Source organism: Hoplias malabaricus, chromosome 5 (assembly GCF_029633855.1).
Source record: "Hoplias malabaricus isolate fHopMal1 chromosome 5, fHopMal1.hap1, whole genome shotgun sequence".
NCBI classification, from domain to species: Eukaryota; Metazoa; Chordata; class Actinopteri; order Characiformes; family Erythrinidae; genus Hoplias; species Hoplias malabaricus.
Window position 1 is genome coordinate 46,709,302 of NC_089804.1, and position 17,800 is coordinate 46,727,101.

At 39.4% G+C, this 17,800-nt stretch overlaps 1 protein-coding gene across 1 annotated transcript; it reads right to left on the bottom strand.

Annotated features, from left to right (window-relative positions):
- Positions 1–1,510: 1,510 nt before the first annotated feature.
- On the bottom strand, positions 1,511–17,775 carry tasorb (transcription activation suppressor b). Its single transcript, XM_066671405.1, has 23 exons — positions 17,324–17,775; positions 15,322–15,467; positions 14,815–14,907; positions 14,492–14,564; positions 13,478–13,569; positions 13,245–13,379; positions 12,853–12,968; positions 12,064–12,095; positions 11,814–11,919; positions 11,495–11,598; positions 11,211–11,314; positions 10,999–11,071; positions 10,827–10,901; positions 9,705–10,439; positions 8,752–9,107; positions 7,407–7,533; positions 6,424–7,268; positions 6,190–6,309; positions 5,836–5,995; positions 4,715–4,814; positions 4,232–4,410; positions 3,704–3,841; positions 1,511–3,580 (listed from the first exon to the last, which is right to left on the bottom strand). The coding sequence occupies exons 1-23, from the start codon at positions 17,622–17,624 to the stop codon at positions 2,154–2,156; spliced, it is 5,637 nt and encodes a 1,878-aa protein (XP_066527502.1). The 5' UTR covers positions 17,625–17,775; the 3' UTR covers positions 1,511–2,153.
- Between the last annotated feature and the right edge of the window lie 25 nt (positions 17,776–17,800).

Consider the following 17,800-nt stretch of genomic DNA (forward strand, 5'->3'; position numbering starts at 1 on the left):
CAGTGTTGCTTAATAAATATGTTATCCAATGCATACATGTGTTATGAAGTCCCTAGATAGGCAACGTCCAAATAAAATATAACTATACACATTGGTGGTACCAAAATAACCAGTGGCTCTATCACATTATATTACATACCCTCATGACAGAAACTGAGCTGTACACAGTTATATAACACCCATCAAAGCTCCCCCTCTATGCATGACATCCCTGGGTGTAAGAGAGGGGAGTCATTTGTGGAGAGGACCACATCACATGAGAGGGGACATGAGCCAGGGTCAGGTTTTAACAGATTACTGTGGGGATAAACCCAGGTGCTTTGACAATTTGCAGCCTTTTCATTAATCCTCTAAGCTTTTTCTCTCTCTAATGTCACAAAATGAAAGAGACAGATGGAAAGTGAGGGTGGGCATGTTTTTTTCCACTTGCTCCATTTTTAAATTCAGCTAGTGGTATGTAAATAACACTGGGGCAGTTCAAATATTGTGGCTTGTTAAGATGTCAGTCACATGAGGTATATAATTTGATGAATACATTATAGTTGTGAAAGAGAAACATTTAGTTTGTGAGATTTCTGTGCCAGAGTGAAAAAGTAACGTTTGCTGCCTTGTGTTAAAGATTCGTTCATATCTACTGTCTGTGGAGGAGGGTTTATTTAAGTAAATGCAGATTTCACATAGTGCGACAGGTGGTGAGCTGGACTCAAAAGCTTGAAACAAGCACTATAGCATATAAATACGTAACCTACATATTACACTAGTTTACTGGGGCTTATAACTACTAATGCAGTTATAACTACTACAATATGCAGCAACAAACATGGGCTTTTCATTTGACACTGAGCTTATTATAGGTAGTATAAAAATAAGCACACTTCCAAAGTTGCATGTTGTTCCTGTCCTAAAAAAGTCTTAGAAAAAAAAAGAGACGACAATGACATCAGTGGGTACGTTTTAAGAAAACAGAAAGAGGATTACACCAAACGAAATCTGAGAACAAACCTTGTGTCCTATTATACTAGTAATAATTTAAAAAAAAAAAATGGAAAAAAGCACTAACTCAAGTGTTCCCAGAAGTGACAGCAGCAGTTATTATAGCAGTGCAACAGTGCCTGAGCTTATAAATGAAAATGTAAATTACTACTTGCCCTAACCCTAAAATGAACACATGTTCCTATGACGTATGCCTTATAGTGAACCTCACTCCTTTTACAGTTAATACAATGTTTAATTCATTTGAATGGTATAATAAAATCTGTATTCTGTTGAAGCTGATTTGTTAATTGATTTTGTGTGTATAAACTGTTAAATGGACCTAGTCTTCTCACATAGACCAAGTTGGTTAAAAAAAAATAAATTAATTAAAAAAAAAAAAAAAAAAAAGACATAACCCAGGTCCTTCCTTGTTTTATAAAAGGAAACCATTTGATATTAAATAGTAAAACAATTTGATATATGTAAAATTATGTAACCAAGTGCTTAATATTAGGGCTCTTTAAAGTTTCCACATTCATTTCAAGGCCAGACTTCACTATCCAAACCAAGAGAGAATGGTGCCCTCTAATGGTTAGACAACCTCGAATACCTACAAATATTGAAGCTGCTCTATAGTATAAATTTCCAGAAAACACAATCCTTCAAACGAGAGTATACATAGGCAAACAAAATAAACACATACAGTGCAGATGTCAGGTAATATACTCAAACACAATTCCATTTTTGATACAACCTTGTTTTAATAGAAGATTTGTACAACCAAGAATGTAAAAAAAAAAAAGAAACAAAACATAAACCAGCTAAAATGAATAGTGATTCACTTTTTTCTTTTTAAAAAAATATTGTCTGTAGTCTGTATTTTGCCCCTTGTTCATAAACCGTTTTTGAAAATTGGGGGGAAAAAACAAAAAAGAAAAAACATTGAAAGGCATTACATTTCTTGGCAATATAAATATAGTGGTCTGAACAAGGTTTCAAACATCTTAATAAGGAAGAGCCTTTTGGAGCAACAGCACAACACCAACTGCTGTGCGAATCATTGATCTAACTGATACAAAAACCAGAATTCCTTTCTTTGTTTACCCACATCTTGGTTCAATGTGCTCTTTGTGGTAAATATATACATTCTCTACACCAGTAGTCCTCCCCTTGGCAATTTAAGGGTATGTGTAATAATCTGGGACCCCACCCCCTCCCCTGCCTGGAGGGTACCCCCAATTACAAACTGAACCGCCCCTCATGGGCCCTCGACCTGGTCTTGATCTCATGGACATTGGTGGGTGTCCTCTCCCTCTGAAGCCTCCGTGCATTATGTCCATGGGCCCCGGCACGGGCCCTCGGAGGCTGTATGTGTTGCTGCCACCGCCAAACCCCTGTGGCCCTCCTCGGCACATGGGACCAGGGCGCGGAAGGAGTCCTCGGGTGGTTGCAACACCAGCCCCGCTGGATGCAGGAGGCAGACCACCACCCTGGCTCTCTGGGCAAGAGTTCAGTGGAGTCCTGCTGCCCTGGCTGCTAGGTGTTAGGCTGCCAGGAGTGCTGCCCTTCTCCTGACTCCCTTCCTGCAATAGTGCTATCGTGCCCTCCTTTTTAATGCAAGGAGTCCCATTATCCCCTGTTCCTGCCAAAAAGGCATCAGCTGTACTAGGGGCAGTCAGTATCCCTACAGCTTCATTCTGAGTTGCTGGAAGTGGACCAAAAGGTCCCATGCTTACTCCTGGTGGATAGCTTTTCTGTAGTCCTGGTGCAGCTGCCCAGGCAAATATGGGTGGAGGTACTGGAGGAATGGGTGTGAGGGATGGGAACATGGGAGGTTCAGGGTAACTGGGCAGAGAGGAACAGGAAGTGGGAGTAGAGGAAATGAAAGTTTTGGACTCCATGGCTTTATTTGGGACATCCTGACTGATGCTGCTGGCATGGGGTACCACTGCTTCATCGGCCATAGTCTGTGGGCAGGAAGATGGCTCCAGAGCAGACACAGTCTCTGTTAGGCTGCTGTTGGAGGACTGGGATATGATCAGGGGTAAGGGGTTGACAGGGTTAACGTGAGTGACCGTGGTAGGGTTCGTAGGAATGACAGTGCTTGGGTTAAGCGGGGGCAAAGCAGCCGGTTGTGACAGGGAGGCAGTACCGGTCTGGGTTAAACCTATGTTGCTGGACTGGCCCAACTCCTGCCCTTGTGAGGATGAGCAGACAGGAGAGGAATAAGCTGAGCTAACAGGGTAGCCAGGGGAGCCAGAGTATGGACTCCACTGTACAGAATTGGGGTACAGGTAACTCTGGTGGGGGTTCACCCCAAAACTGGCCAAACTCTCTTCTACTTCAGTTGAGGAAGTGCTACTTTGCCTGGATGCTTTGTACTCCGAGATTGCAGTCTTCAGAGCATCATAGTCTACAGGGTAAGATGACAGAGGGTCCTGAGTAGGAAGGTCAGGGAGAGGAGGCTGAAAGTCCTCGCTCTGGGGTGGAGGAGGGAGCAGAGTCCTCTCTTCCTCCACTCGGTTAGAGACATTGACTGTCAAAGACGCCTCTTCATCAGAATCTAAGGACATATCCTCTTCATCTACACATGCATCAGGTTCCACTGGAGGGACAGCAAGAAATAAGAAGGCAACAGTGAGAGATAAGCACTCACACAAGGAAAACAAAAACATTATTTAATAAATCAGAGGACCCTATAGCCTCACTCTAGTTTACATGAAGGTACCTGGAGCTGGTAGAATGGGTAGAGCAGTCACTTCAGATTTAGTACTGCTTATTAGGCTTTCAAAATTCTTCATGATATCAGAAATACTAGCAACGATGACACCATTACTTGTGAATTTAGGCATGTCAACACACTTATCTGTAAATACAACACAGGAACATGTCAAAAATAAAATGCAATTATAATGACTAATTCAATAATGTGAAATAAATAGCAAATAATTGTTTTAAAAGTGCTTATTTGACCTATAAACATAATATTATCTAATGTTCACTTTTCCATCCGGGAATCTTAAAAGAATCTTAGAACAAATATGATTTCTAAATGGTAGAATGAGCATTGCACTGAACGCTAGTAGTAAAGATGTTCTTAACGGTAAAATACTTTTGAAAACCTGGGTCCTGGTTTATAAGACTTCAACCTCAGAATTCTCTTACAGAACTAATATGTAAAAGTAAAAATAAAAAAAAAAGCAAACAGGCAGACAGAAGCTTAAGAGGATTACAGTGCATCTGTTCCTGTAAATACCTGTGAGGAAAATGATGTGTCGGAGCTGTGAATGTTGAGCCTGTAACTTCACAAGGCAATCTAGATCAGGAGCTTGTTTTGATGGAGCATCACACTCATGGTAAGGCAAGAATTCCACTAGGTGTTTCTTCTGATAGATTGTCAACAGGTTCAACAAATCCAGAGCTTCAGTGTTTAACCTATGAAAGGACAGGAAAGTCAGTCAGAGATCAGAGGTTAGACATTAACAGAAAGCTGTGAAACTGTGAAAGAGAAAGCTTCACAGAAAGTTGTGAAATTTTTTTGCAGAAGCTATGAAGTCTTTGTAGAGAAGTCAAGATCACTGAACATTGAAGAAGAGTCTATAAGAACTGTTCCTGGAATATTTAAACAAAAATGAATAAATACTGGACAAACTTTGCTTAAACTACTGGATGGGGGTGGAGTTTTAGTTACTTCTAGCTATAGATTATGCTTTAAAATAAACCTCCAGCAGAAACTGACCTGCTGAGCTCTTTCAACTTTTTCTGAGTCTTGCAGTGCACCTTCCACTTCCATGGCATGTTCTGCTCTTCCAGGAATTGAAGAAAGGCTTGCAATGTCTCTGCAAAATATTCACACAAGGACACAAGACAAAACAGTAAAAAATCATTTGAATCTTTCTGAAAATGAACAAAATATAGAATACATGTCTAGATTCTGTTTTGTACTGAGAAGTACTAATAAAGTGTGAGGTTGTTCCTCAACCACATACTCTATTTCACTAAAGCAATATTCACTTTACACTTTTAGATACATGTAATAATATACATCTTTATATTGATGAATTAGCAGGCAGTTTTTGTTTTTACTATAACACATTTAACTCTCTCTCTGCTCACTACAGAAGCATCTGGTTTTATTTAGACAAAGGATAGAACTCCAAATGTTGAAAAACCACAAACTGAAATGAAGATTGCTCTATTCATTCTCCATAACTGGGTAATATTGATTCATTTTTGCTGTATTGCATCACTTAAGATAGAAATGTCTCCAAAATTTGGAGATGTCTAACTGCATTACAGAAAATGCTACAAAACTGAACAACTCAAGTTACAAATGCGTTTCTTTGGTAATTCAAATAGTGAACAAAACTTACAGGCATGTTACATTTCAGCCATGCACAAACAGTCCTTATTTTCCCCTCAAACATATCGTTCCTTAAAAGACATCAAGCTTAGAGCGACATTTCCCCATAGATGTTCCATTTAATTTGGTTTTATTAACAGATAAACAATATATTTTAAAATATATTTCTATTTAAGACTGTGGCATCTCAAGCTATTTCCCTGCTGTAACTGGTTATTAACCAATGCCCCACAAAGCAAATATAGATGCTTAATGTGAGATAAAACCACATAATCCACATTGCCTTTATGTATACTCCATATTCGGTTTTGGGAGAACACTGTACTAATAATTTTTTATTTATTTCTTTAAAAGTCTCTGTGAAATATTTAAAGAATAATGCAGGACACGCATACACACCTATTAATGAATTTACCATCATATTTCAAAACACCCTAAAGACTTAACTGTACACTTAAGACTCTGACAACTTCAGACATCAAGTGACTAGTACTCACCTAGACTAATGCAGTCAGGGTTGAGAATGAGCTCATCTGACACAATGAGTCCTCCAGAAACAAAAAGCTCATTATAAGTGCGGTTTTTCACATCATCTAGACTGTCCACTCCAGCAAAGTACACTGTAGACAACTTCTTTAGTGACACGAGAGCTGGAATCTTATAAGTGGGAGGTAAATAAATACAAAATTATTTGTTAATGCAGAAGCCACACTCAGTTTTAGCTAGCTTCAGTTTCTTAAAAATAATTGTGTTGGACTGCCCAAGGTTTAAACAACAACAAAAACTATACTATACTATAAGTGGCTCATAAACTGTTCAGACAAATCAGAGTCCTGACACAAAGACAATACCTTGTGAACATGAGAAGCTATATCTTCATTCTTAATGATGACCATAAACTTTTGCTGGCAGTTGTTTTCCAGATAGTTTGGAGGGTTGCACTCAATGTTGCCAAGGCTCTCCAAATACCCCTGTGACAAATTGTGAGAAAATCTTATTTAGAAAACAACCATTTATAAAAAAAATGTAATTACAGAACTGCTAGATTCAAAATGTGAATCCTGCATTTATTCTGAGAATCTTACCTTAATTTCAGTGCAGAGTTGGTTTTCATCCTGTTCCCCTCTCTGGATGTAAAACCTGACCGCATTCATCTGCATGATCTCCACTAGAGTGCATAACACATCTGGCTTAATCTGGCCAATCACATTACTTCCACCTGCCTGGGTTACATCAGGGGGCAGCTCCGGTAATGATGAGAGAGCAGTGCTCCCTACTGAAGGAAGGCATTTAGGACTGTCTGCAAAACTGGGAACTTGAGGGTCAGTCTTTTTTCCTGCAGTGGGCAGATGCACCTCTTTTACTGTACCCAGGCAAAGTTTGCTGTTGGGAGAGGGCTGTTTCTTGGGGGCAGGGACAGAGAGTGTGGCAGTGACACCTGCAGGGCATTGAGGTATGGGTTCAGGCGGTGCTGTTTTGAATAATGACTCTTGTGAATTAGACTTTGGAGCTGGTTGTTTAGAGTTTAGGGAAGAAGTAGTAGTAAGTGTAGGGGCAGGAGCAGCAGGAGAAGAAAGGACAGGAGAAGGTACAGGGGCAGGGGGAGCAGCAGCAATGGGAGTAGCAGGACTGGCAGTTGCGTTTGAAAGAGCACCAGGTGATTGAATTATGTGGTTCATTTTTTCACAAAGCGTGCTGACATAGTTCTGCACACTTGGTGGAGAGATATAGTTTGACACATACGGAGAGAACGTAGAATCCAAACTATTGGTTCTACCCCCCTGCCGTGTTGGTGGAGGCTGGGAAACATACAATATTTGTTGGCTGTCCATCACTTCCCGGATGCCTGTGCAGAGGTTCTGAAACTCCTGGTCGAGAATAGAGTCTAGCATTCTCCCTGCTGCTGGCTCTGGTATATCTGAGTCCAGTACTATTAACAGGGAAGAGAGGGGGAAGAGGAAAAAAAAAACAAAAAAAAAATAACACAGTAGAACATGTGTGTGAACTGCTGTTAATGCTTTAATGCAAAAGAAGGAAAACAAAGCAACACATGAGGAGTAAGCAATACCTTTAGGGGCCATTCTCCACTGCTTGGGGTCATGACTGGGGGTTTCAGCTGGACGGGAAGGCTGTTGCTCAATGCTGGAGGAGGGACTGCACAGGTCCATACTGCTAATACTGCATTCCATTTGTTCCTAAAGAGCAAACCAAAACATAAAAACAGCTATAAAAATATAGCAAAGCAGTGTGTCAGGATTTGACATGTCAGGAACTTTTGCTGCTAATCCTTACAAACAAAATTTTCAAAAGATGCACACACCACATCTAAACAAACCTTAGAACTATTGCTGGACGATTTGAGCACAAATCAATATCCTGATTAATCGTACATTTTACCACGATTATGAATAATTAATTATTTTTTTTGTATTTAAGGTGTATTAAAGCTGGGATATTTTTTCTAATGTTGCTGGGATTTTGTTCCTCTCTTTTTATATTGTTTATTTTCTTACTGTTTATATTTGGTGTGTGACTGTGCTTTGGTCAGCATCTTCTCAGCATTTACATTTGATTTCTTTTTGTTCAGTGTCTTCTTAACTATAGTCAAAACACAGCACATTCAAATCACAGACACTGATTTTCTTTGGTATGAGCTGCTCGAGTCGCTTGATCGGCCTCTGCGTTTAGGTTGCTTCCATGTGGCAGAAAGGGGGGCAGAAGCACGTGACTACAGCTTGGTAGCATGGTTTTAAAGGGACAGTACATGAACAAACAGTGGAGACATAACAGAATATTTAAAATAAATAAATAAAATAATAAAGTTAAAAATAATTGATACAATTGATATAGACAAGATTATGTTGATTATAAGATCTGAATGTCGATTTTGATACGTTTTCGATGAATTACCTAGCCCTGTTTAGAACTATTAAGTAATAAACAGTCAACACATTTTCGTATTAAATTGTTTTTGCAGTGCATTTTTCAACACAGACTGAATTTGATGTGAAACATCATAACAGTGACTGTTCATCCTCCGTTATTCTATAAATGTAATCATAACAACTAATGTGTCTTTCACATTCCCAAGGACTGCTTTACAATTATAGATAATTAAAAAAATCTGAAATAAATGTGTCATGAAATGACAGATTTGAAACTGTTCAACACAGTGACATAGTACTTATAATATGCCATTCAGGGTGGCAAATTTATATATATATATATATATATATATATATATATATATATATATATATATATATATATATATATATATATATATAGGTAGTAGGGTCAGTGGAGCAGACAAAAATAGGACAATAAACCTAGAAACAAGGTCATATTAATGTTTTGGCCTATCTGTATAATATATGCATAATAGAATGCAAAGGGACAGCAAAAGGCCAAACCTCCAGGTAGTCCTGTGTGGCCTGCTCTTCCTCTGTGTGCTTAGTGTGCAGGTCACGGTCACATTGGGTGGTGGGCTCTGTGGGCTCGAGGACCTTCTTTGTCCCAGCGATGTCCTGGTGTTGTACGGGCTGCATGGAGGAAGCAGGGGTGGTAGCAGCAGCGGCAGCGGCTACAGCAGCAGCAGCAGCACTAGAGCCCTGGGCAACTCTGTTTAAGGCGCTGAGGAACAACTTGAGCAGGGCCTGTGTGTCCTGGAGGGAGGCACTGTGGCTAACACGCTCCTGAAGTTCAGTGTTACACAGGCCCATGTTGTCCATCACCGTTGACAGAGAGAGAGACTTGTTGCCCTGAGGAACTGCAAGCACGAACGGGAGAAGATAAAATGAATGATGATGCAGTGTACACACACATATATAATACTGTCATTCAGTACTTCCAAACACAGAAACCCCACTGTGCAGTTTGCCACTTAATTTGCAGCCCCAATTCCCCTTGTGCTTTAGGCTTCCCAAATTCATCAGATTTTTTTCAGACTTGATATTCTTTGCTTAATTTTTGGTATCTATGAACTGGTCAGTTTAATAGCACTGCAAATACAGAAATTTCTAATTAAAAAAATAAAATACAATATAGATCACTGGCTCTTTGCACATTAGACTGGATGCTTCTGCCATTGATAGTGTAGGGCAGTCTCACAGTAACACCATAATACACAAGCTACTGGCCAGCAACTTGACTTCGCTCTCTGCCACAAGTTTTATTGTCATGTGTGTTGGTGTACACTGAGCTGAACAGTTTAAAATTTTGACATCACATATCCCCTCCCCCCACCGCCCAGTGATACTGTATGCCATGTTAATATTTTGAGACAGTATGAAAAAAGTGGATCCATTCATCTCTAGCCACAGACCAACTAATTATATGAATAATGAGAAGTCGAAGTCTTCCTCACCTTTCCCTTGCTCACCATTGCTCAGCAGACCCGTATTCAGGTACTTGCTGACTCCAGTGGGCCCATCACCCTCCAGTTTTCTCTTGAGACCCGCAGGGTCCCAGTCTTCACCACGGTCTTGCCCACTATTGTCATCCTTACCCAGAGCACGTTTGTGCAGCTGAATCAGTTTCAGCAGCTTTTCCATCTTGTCCTTGTCATACTCTGCCTGTCCAACACGGGGTCTCTGGGCACTGCCATTTGACTGAGCTGGTGCTGGTGACGGACCTGTCCAGCTACTGCTGGAGGCATGGTCCAGGCCCCCCCAGTCTGACACAGGGCTGTACTCCTCCACCCCTCCAACAGGTGGGGACGTGCTTCCACCATCCTGCCCACCATCCACCAGGCCCTGTTTCAACCGCACCACTGGAAGCTGAAAACTTCCAGGTGCATGTATGTAAGTGTTCAGTGCAGAGTCCATGCCCTTTGGTCTGGGTGAAGAGTGTATGTTGGGCCGCTCATCCAGGTTTGTACGGTATTCAGGCACGATGAAAGGACGGCCCACACCCTGTTCCTGAAGGCCAAGGTAGTCCAGCACCTGGTTCTTAACCCCAGCAGCCAGGTCTTTGGGTGGGTTGGAGCGCAGCTTGAAAAAGGCATGGTGAAGGGCAGGGACAAAGGTGTCTAGGTGGTCAGTGATTGGGTCTTTGGGTTCTAAAGGAAAAGGGTCTTCATGTAGGCCAGTGTGCTTTGACACTTTGAAGAGCAAAGAGAAGAGCAAAAAAGTGGTTAAGACATATTTTTAATAGATTTGTAAATAATTAAGGCTGGATAATAATTCAATATCAATAAATATTGCAATATAAAATGTTTCATTAACAACACATTTTCAATATATCAATATACGTTTTTTATAAAATCTGTCACATGTAACATGTAAAAATGTTAATATTGACATGTCGATGGTGATGTCATGTTTCTTGTTTGTTCTTGGAAGTTTTTCAGTGGATTTGAAGAATTAGAATTGTATTGTATCAACCAAAATTAAGAAATATATTGAGATATAAAGTTCTGGCTATATTGTCCAGCCCTGTATATAACAGAAATAATCATTTTAAAAAAGCAAACAAGAAAAATACTTACTGAACCATGCAGTGATTCTTGGTTCATGAAAAACAAAAAGTGCCTGTAATGCTTTGTCATTTCTCCCACGTCTCTCTATATGTTTTGGTAAAGTACAAACAGAGCGTCATTGGCATGCAAGGATCAAATAGCCAAGATAAGATGTCAATGTGAATGAATAGTGTGTGCATACCATTAGAACTGTACATGTGAGATGAAGACAAGAGAAATAAAAAGCCTCTTTCCACCAGTGGCTTTACAAGAACCTGGGGCAGGGGAGAGCATACAAAAAAAAATAAAAATCATACAACAGAGCTCCAAGTTCATATTTAATATTTATAGAGAGGAAGAATAGTTTACAGGCATATAAGTTTTTAGTAATCAAGAACATATTACAGTTCTTACCATTTTTTCCTTCTCCATTCTGTTGAGCAGCCCAGACAGGCAGTTGCCCTGTTTGGTCTTACTCATGACTTCAAATAGACTGCCATACATCCCACACTTCAGTGCTGCCATAGAGACATGCCAGATAATGAGAGGGAACCAGAACAAAAGTGTTGCAGAAAAACAGTCACCATTTAAATGCATAAAATGTAAACACCCAATTTAAATATTTCATCATCATATTCTTTTCTGCTTTTCCATTTTAGGGTTGATTATTAATATCAATAAAACAGCAGAAATTTTACCTTCTCGTGTTCCACTGTAGGTGTCCCATGATAAAAGTGTTGAAGGGATTTTCCTCTTCATTTGATCAAGATGCATCGCCATACTTATGTCAATTTTGTCAGGTCTAAATGTAAATCAAATAAAAGAGTCAGTTACACATTAGGAATTATTCACCATATTTGTTTCTGCAACATAAGCTCCACCAAAGATATGAAATAAGGATGCAACGTGTAAAGTAGCGTCTATATATAAAATCTTACAGATCAGCAGTGTGAAGAGAAAGCTTTGTGTACACTCAGGTCAATCTACACAAGAAAAGGCATTAAGGAAGTCACTTACAGTTTGAGGGGAAGGAAGGGGAGACTGGGGGAGCGGATGCACACTTGATAGAGTTCTTCCCCCCTGCTCACCAATGGGCCACTCCACACTGTGTACCTTCGTCGTACTGCCAAATACACACACACACCAAAAAAAAAAAGAGCCCCCTCTGGTTAACACCGAAAGTTTGAGAATAATAACTTCAATAAATACAATCACATTTCCATTACTTTTTTCAAAGAAATACCCAAACAACCCCAGAATAGCTTACCTCTACGTCCTTCATACATATTGCTGCTTAACCTAAAATAATTTAAAAAGACATGATATTAATACAATGTGCAAACACTGACTGTAGATGAATGTGACTGTCTGCAATTATACTCCCCAGACCAATACTGACAGTGGTATCACCATAGACATAGTATCAATTCCTTTTCTTAATTTAATTTAATCATATTTAAAAACAGTTTTCAGGGCACTATAACGCTGACTGTTTCTCAGCAGCACTCAAGATAACACCCTGATTTATTTTCTCAACGTAATTTACAAAAAATACTTCAAAAGTGTATAACTAACAGCGCATCAGACAAACAGCAACAAAAATCATAAGAAAAAGAAACAGGTGATCACAGCCAAGATATAACCTGGTACTGGATCTGGAAGCTAAAATAAACAGTTAGATCAAATGGAGTGAATTAAACCACTATAACTCATTTGGTTCATTAAAATTATTTATTGATAAAGCCATTAAAAAAATTAAATCTGTAATCATATTTGACTGAAATGCCCATCCTTAGTATGTGACATAAACACTGACTCTCTAAATGTTTTGGTACACTACAAACCTCTAAAAAAAATCTAAATGTTCATCCATGGCATAGAACACTTATATCACACATATATTCATATATGTTATATGAATATATGATAATCATACCAACATGTGAAAAAATGTTGGACATGTTAACAATGTGCGCCTTAAAGGGTGTCAGCTTTTTTTGATTAAAACAAACACTTGTATGACTGCGCTGTTAATTTGCCCTATAAGATCATATACCTTTGAACAGCTGTGGCTGACTCTTTGCCTTTGTACTGGAAAGAAACTACTGCATATGGACACACATGTCTGGGCCGGGACCGCAGCTCCTCAAACGCAAACTCAAAAAAAAATTGCTGTAAAAATGTCAAACAAGAAATGAGAAAATCATTTTAGTAACAAAATCACATCAAAGCATTTATAATTATAAATAATCTCATCATCTTTATTTGCATAGCACCTTTCATATAAAAATGCAGCTTAAGGTCCTATAAAGAAATTCTTTAAAACATTTTATATATGAAAGTGTAAACTATAAATAAATAATCTGAAAACATGCAATGCACATTCTCTGAAAAGTGCTAAGATCAGAATATATATGATGCAGTAATCGGAAGGACCCGCACACATACCTGCGTGAGCTCAAAGGCCCTATACGATAATAATGAGGTCACTTTGCTGGCATTTTTGTGCATATGGCAGTCAAACTTGGGCGTCGGTTCCAGATTACTCTTGGGCATATTTTCAAATATGCTCTTTAATCTACCCTGTACAGATAAAGTAAAAAGTGAGTTATGTGAGACTGACTAAGGAACAGTACTGTTACTGAAGGTATGTGCCCCCCCCCCAAAAAAAGCAATATTACCTTCATGACTTTAAATATAATAATGTCCCCAGAGGCACCTGCATCAAATGGATTTATCTGCAACAAATCTGAGTATTTTGAGAGGTAAACCCCTAAAAAATAGACAGGAAAATCTTAGATATATTCTGCAAGATAGATTTATCAGATAAAAGTACAACTGGCTGCTATTAAAAAAACAACAACATAGCATTCAGTTTTGCATTTACATAGAGAAGGTTTACAGGATATTTTTCATAGAACCAGAGATAATATTTCTACAAGAAAAAAAAAAAAAAAAAGATTGAATTTCTGATCACAAAAACCTGGACAGGTATGAGGAAGTAATGATAGTATTATATCTGTATCCATACACCATACTGCTTCTCAGTGACCATTTTCAGCGATAAACATATAATCTACATTATTTCCATGATATAATGTAATAGCAAATAGTAAAATAATGGTGTCTTCCGTGGTGTGTTTTCTTTAGGGGAAAATAAAAAGCAAAAGTTTCCTTTCAAACATTATGCTTTCTGTCAGGTTAATATTTACTGCACTCTACGTGATTTCCTTTGGTGGCATTTCAGGTGTGAAAAGCATTATTTCAGCATAAAGTACACTTTCAGAAAAAAATTAGGGTGCAGATACATTTTTGTCTCTAAAGGTCCAAACAGTGTATGTGTACCTATAAAGGTAAAACAGTGGTTTTAAAGTCCAGTTGTGTTCCCTAATGGTACATTATATTCTCTTCTCCAGACAGATATGTGAACATTTGTAAACTTGCACTATAAATCTGTGTAAAATATAAGTACATGAGTCCTAGAGATGAAATTGGGTCTATGAACTCAACAAAAATTACAATTATTACAGAATATGTTACAATTATTTTCCCTAACTAAAAGTACTGGATATGTATCCTTGAGGGCACCACCAAAGTAACAGTTTTTATGCGAGTGTAGGAATTCATTAATGTACAATGGTTAAAATTTACATGAACAGATCTACCCTGTGTTGTAAGGGAGCACTAATGTTTACCTTTAACAGGATTTCCCAAATTGCTAATCCGTGCATGTCCCGATGACAGGCCCTTTTCACAGATCCTGTGAGTCTGCAACAAGTCACAATAATTGAATGCATTTTTCCATATTTGATATTATTTTGGCCAGAATTCTAATCAGGAATTGCATTGTTTGGTGCTTCATCTACTCTAAACAACACCTGATTCAGACATGCATGTCTATAGTAGATAAAGAGCAAATAACTTTGACAAATGTAACAACCACATGACTAAAATATCAAGGCGGCTTGCAGTTTAAGAAGCATTGATCAGTCTAGAAACATATAGCTATGAGCCTTACCTTGTTTGTATCAGGCATCAGAAAGGCGTAGGAATCCACAAGTTCAGCCTCAGTTCGTCCATTCTGTTTGAGTTCCCTTTTCTTCTCTATAAACTGCCAGCACAAAAGAGGCATGGTAACTCCAACTGAAACATGTTCATGAGCTTTAACTACAAAAAGCACATGGCCAAAACTATATTTTGGCTTGAGAAACCATGACCTAACTCAATTTTCTGTGTTATCTTTCTAACAGCAACTTAAATTGTAACAGCAGAAATGTCTGATTACTGGCAACACATGTTAAAATATTAAAATACATTTATTACATTTAAAACTAAAACAATATGAAGTGACAGTAGTGCCATTTATACAACTCCTGCATGCAAGTATGATAATGTTCCAAGACAAAAACTATTATCATGAATGCATTTTATGTACATACATGTTTTCAAGTCTAAGTCTGGACTCCATAAAATTAGTTCCATCCATAACTGACCAGTATAAGAGGTGTCAAAAGCCTCAAGTTACCTCTTTCTCTAGGAGTTCATTGTGAATGAGACATGCTTTGGTGTAGGTGAAAGCTCCTCGAGACGAAGCATCCAGATAGCAGGATGTGAGGAGCTTCACAATATCCTCAAACTCTCGTGAATCTGGAGACAACATCTGGAGGAGGCCTGGAGAATCAAGAAAGAAACATGGTATTAAGAGATCTGTTTTAAAAACTTCTTGAAAGCTCTTTAGACAGACAACAGGCAGGACAGATAAGTCATTTTCCACAACTCTATCACTGTTACTATGGTGATAGTCCTAGTCTGAGCTGGTTAACAAGCAGTGAACTAGCTCATGAAGCTTTTTGCACAGGTCAGTTTTACTAAAATCCACTTGCTCGTGTAATAATGTCTCACACTCCCCATCTTCCATCTCCTACTTCATTCCTGCCTGTATAAAAGGAATATCAAACATTCTGCATAATCAAATGGCTAAAATATAAAGACTGAGACATGAGAACAAGTATTTCCAGCCACTGAAAATGAGGGGTAAAAAGGAAATTAGTTTGGTCTGAAATCAGAAACAAACAGTTACAGTTTTTCACTGCAGTAATAGGAAGATGACATCTGGAGAATTTAATGTGTCTAAAAAATCCCTCATTAATACGGTTGTGTATTTCATTGCAGTATTTAACACAATACTTTTACTATGCTTGCTGGTGCTCGATATTGTTTCACAATACTTTGAAAACATTTTAGCCTAAAATACATTATTAACAATGCATTAATAAAGAAGAGTGTTGTGTTTGAAGATCTTCCCCTAAAGAAACTCTTAAGCCTTCAGATATCCCACTATCTTAATCACAATGTATTTGCCTTGTGAACACAGCTTCCACTGGTTCCTATAACCACTGCTGTAAAGAAACACTGATACACATAAAACCGTTCTGAATGACTGTTCACATCTCAGCTTTAAAGAAGGCAGAATTTTGGAAATAAATTAAGTAAAAACAGTGCCTACTTTAATGTTAGAACTTAAGAATCAAACTCTGGTAATGCACCACCATTTTCATATTAGCAGGCTTATGGCATCTTCCTTAAACAGACAACTTACTACCGTGACCTTTTGACATATACCACGACCACTGTGTAAACTGAAACACTGGCCTTGGTACCATGACCATACTTGAGATAATTTATTGTGCTTGGTACAAAACGATATTCAGCTTTTTATTTGAGCATAAGAGTCGGAATGGCTTGGTACTATGCTTCAAATGGAGCACTATTGTGTCCATGCTGGACTTCAGTACTCTTCGAAGTTACTGATCTAAGAAAGGAGTAGGGGACACAGGCAATGTTGTGGTCTGCAGAACCACATTTCTTTAGTAGTAGTGGATAAGGAGTGGCAAATGTGTCATGTGGAGGCAGCAGTGTAGTGCTAGCTACTGTTGTAGCCCGCTATCAGTCAAGCACTTTTAATACAACACCAGTCTCCGAGCGGATATGTTAATGTGGGGTGCACATGAACTCCAACCGAGCCGAACACATACAGCTGTAACAAGCTGAGATTTTTTTTGCGTTGTATTTGTTAGCGAGCTAGCTAAGGGTTCATGTGAATGCTAAATATCATTACATGGCGCGAGTGCAAAATATAACAACACTGCAGTTATACGAAGAGACATAAAGAGCCCTGTTTGCTAAAGCAGAGCCCACGAGTCCTCAGGGAAGCCAGGCATGCAAGCCAGACACGAAGCTGAACTTTATTCCCCAGTTACTTATTTGACTTTTCCGTCCCACCTTAAATGGTGCAACAGCAGTTACATTCGGGCGCCCCTTTAAGGTGGAACAGACAATTCGAATAAGAAGCTAACTTAAGCCTCCGGAGCCCCGGGATAAAGTTAAGGCGCCAGAACCTAACGGCTGCTCCATGTAAGTTGGAAAGGAAAACTCGAGAAAGAAGCTAACTCCAGCCCCAGGCTAAAGAGAACGGGACAGAGTCCCTTTCAGTGTGAGAAACGGCCCGTAAACTAGAGGGACACAACCTTTCCTTTCCTTAATCTTCCGAGGGATTTGGAAGTTTCTCCGCTGCGGCGCGTCGTCGGCGTGTCTGACCGGAACGGACGGAGAGACACCGCCGTGTCTGGCATCTGACAGCGCGCTCCTACGCCGCTCCGCAGTGTCCTGCTCAGACATTTGCTCGTCTTCGCATCCAGTCTGATCGCCATTTTGCTTGGATGCGGTGGTGGAGATTGACGGTTGTTTGTGGCTCTCCGCGGACAAGCTACCCGCCGCCTTCACGCCGTCCTTGTCCAGTTCTCTGTCTTCGCTGAAATTGCAGGCCATGTTTTTTTCAGGGTGGTGGGGGTGGGGGAGGGCACCAATCTACGGCCGATGGAAGCTGTGGGTTCAGAGCCGCTTCACAGAGTAATTCTCCTTCTCAACCAGCCTCCTCCGCCATTATGCCTCTGACGTAATGCTGCTTCCCCACAGCTGCAAAAAAATGAGGGCCGTGTCGTCAC

Bases quoted from the DNA above. Each gene is read 5' to 3' on its own strand.
- tasorb (XM_066671405.1), bottom strand. From the start codon at position 17,624: ATGGCCTGCAATTTCAGCGAAGACAGAGAACTGGACAAGGACGGCGTG. The intron at 14,908-15,321 runs GTAACTTGAGGC...TTGTGCTGGCAG, and splicing joins ATGAACTCCTAGAGAAAGAG to TTTATAGAGAAGAAAAGGGA. The intron at 11,315-11,494 runs GTAAAATTTCTG...TCTCTATGGCAG, and splicing joins CTACAGTGGAACACGAGAAG to CACTGAAGTGTGGGATGTAT.